A 1455-nucleotide genomic window follows, 5' to 3' on the forward strand; every position below is an offset into this window, starting at 1 on the left:
TACCTACACTGGCCTCTCAAAAGCGTGCAGCCATGCTGTGTAGAAAACGCTTTACTGCAGGAACATTTAGTGACCATATGGTGCTTCTCAGGGCTTTCCAGGTATTATTTCATCTTCAGAAAGAGTACCAATCACAATAGATCACATATCAAAGTAAATGATGTACCAATGAAGTTGAATGTAGAATGATAGACTGTGATTAAGTCCTTAGAGAAGAAACTTTATTTTTGCCTAGTGGCTTTCTTGCGTATTGGACTCATAAATTTTTGAGGAACACTTCTTACAGATTTTTTGTTTATATTTTCAAACCTGGTTAAATTCTGAATGTTCCAACAAGGTGCCACTTTATATCCTGAGACACCGATAACTTAAAATAATGATCTTAACATAATGATCTTTAAAATAATATAATAATCTTATAATAACATAATGATCTTTATGTTAATTTAGAGAATGGGTGAAGAGAATCTAGTGCTTAACCAGAAAAAAAAATACCTGGTTTGATACATCATCTTTCTTTCAGAATGATTTTTGCCTTCGTTTTATTGACGTACATGTAATTTTTTTTTTAAGTGCATTTTTAAATTTTAGCTAATTAAATTAATAGGCAAATGTAAAAAAATATTCTTTACAGGCATGGCAGAAGGCACGCAGTGATGGCTGGGAGAGAGCGTTCTGTGAAAAGAACTTCCTGTCTCAAGCAAGGATGGAAATCATTATAGGAATGAGAACCCAGTTGCTTGGCCAGCTTAGGGCCTCAGGTAAGTAGCTTGGAAAAATTTTTTACATAGTTTTGGAGTCAAGTGTATGCCTAGTACAAGTGTATACAAATTGTAACAAGAACAGCATTCACTGGTGTAATTTTCCTTCCTTAATTTGAAACAGACCAGTACACAGGGGTGCTGGGCATGGTGCAGTTGCTAGAGTGAGGAAGTGTGGGTAGGGAACAGCTGATCTAAATGAAAGTGCCCTGGTTGTTCCACATGCCACTGGCTTTCAGTGTGAGATATGTTTCCTTGGATTTTTACGTTCTAATAAATTATTTCCATAGGAAATGTCTTCATGTTATAAAAAGTAATTCTGTGTTAGTATAAAACACGTTATCAGGAAGGATGTAACGGTTTCTTCTTTGTGCTGTTAAGGTTGGCAGTGGGGAAAATTGTAACAAATTTGTAGCTTATTTCACTTTTTTTCCCCCCAGATTCCTTTTTCAGAGGCAAAAAAGTAGATCTTAAATACAAGTATGTTTTTGTCCTCTTCTTTCTTCAGGCTTTGTTAGAAGCAGAGGAGGAGTCGATATTAGAGATGTTAATACTAATTCTGAAAATTGGGCTGTAGTTAAAGCTGCCTTAGTGGCTGGGATGTATCCCAATCTAGTGCATGTAGACAGAGAAAGCCTGGTTTTGACTGGACCAAAGGAGAAGAAAGTGCGATTTCATCCTACCTCTGTTCTTA

At 36.2% G+C, this 1455-nt stretch overlaps 1 protein-coding gene across 1 annotated transcript in view; it reads left to right on the forward strand.

The window, feature by feature from the left end:
* Window positions 1-1455, forward strand: part of LOC104832320 (probable ATP-dependent RNA helicase YTHDC2) — a 27378-nt gene that overhangs the window by 3449 nt on the left and 22474 nt on the right. The window contains exons 3-5 of the mRNA XM_010568449.1: window positions 6-101; window positions 635-761; window positions 1270-1448. Coding sequence (XP_010566751.1) covers window positions 6-101; window positions 635-761; window positions 1270-1448 — 402 coding nt within the window. The remainder of the gene's footprint in view (window positions 1-5; window positions 102-634; window positions 762-1269; window positions 1449-1455) is intronic.

This window comes from Haliaeetus leucocephalus, unplaced genomic scaffold, assembly GCF_000737465.1.
Source record: "Haliaeetus leucocephalus isolate CR32 unplaced genomic scaffold, Haliaeetus_leucocephalus-4.0 Scaffold241, whole genome shotgun sequence".
NCBI classification, from domain to species: Eukaryota; Metazoa; Chordata; class Aves; order Accipitriformes; family Accipitridae; genus Haliaeetus; species Haliaeetus leucocephalus.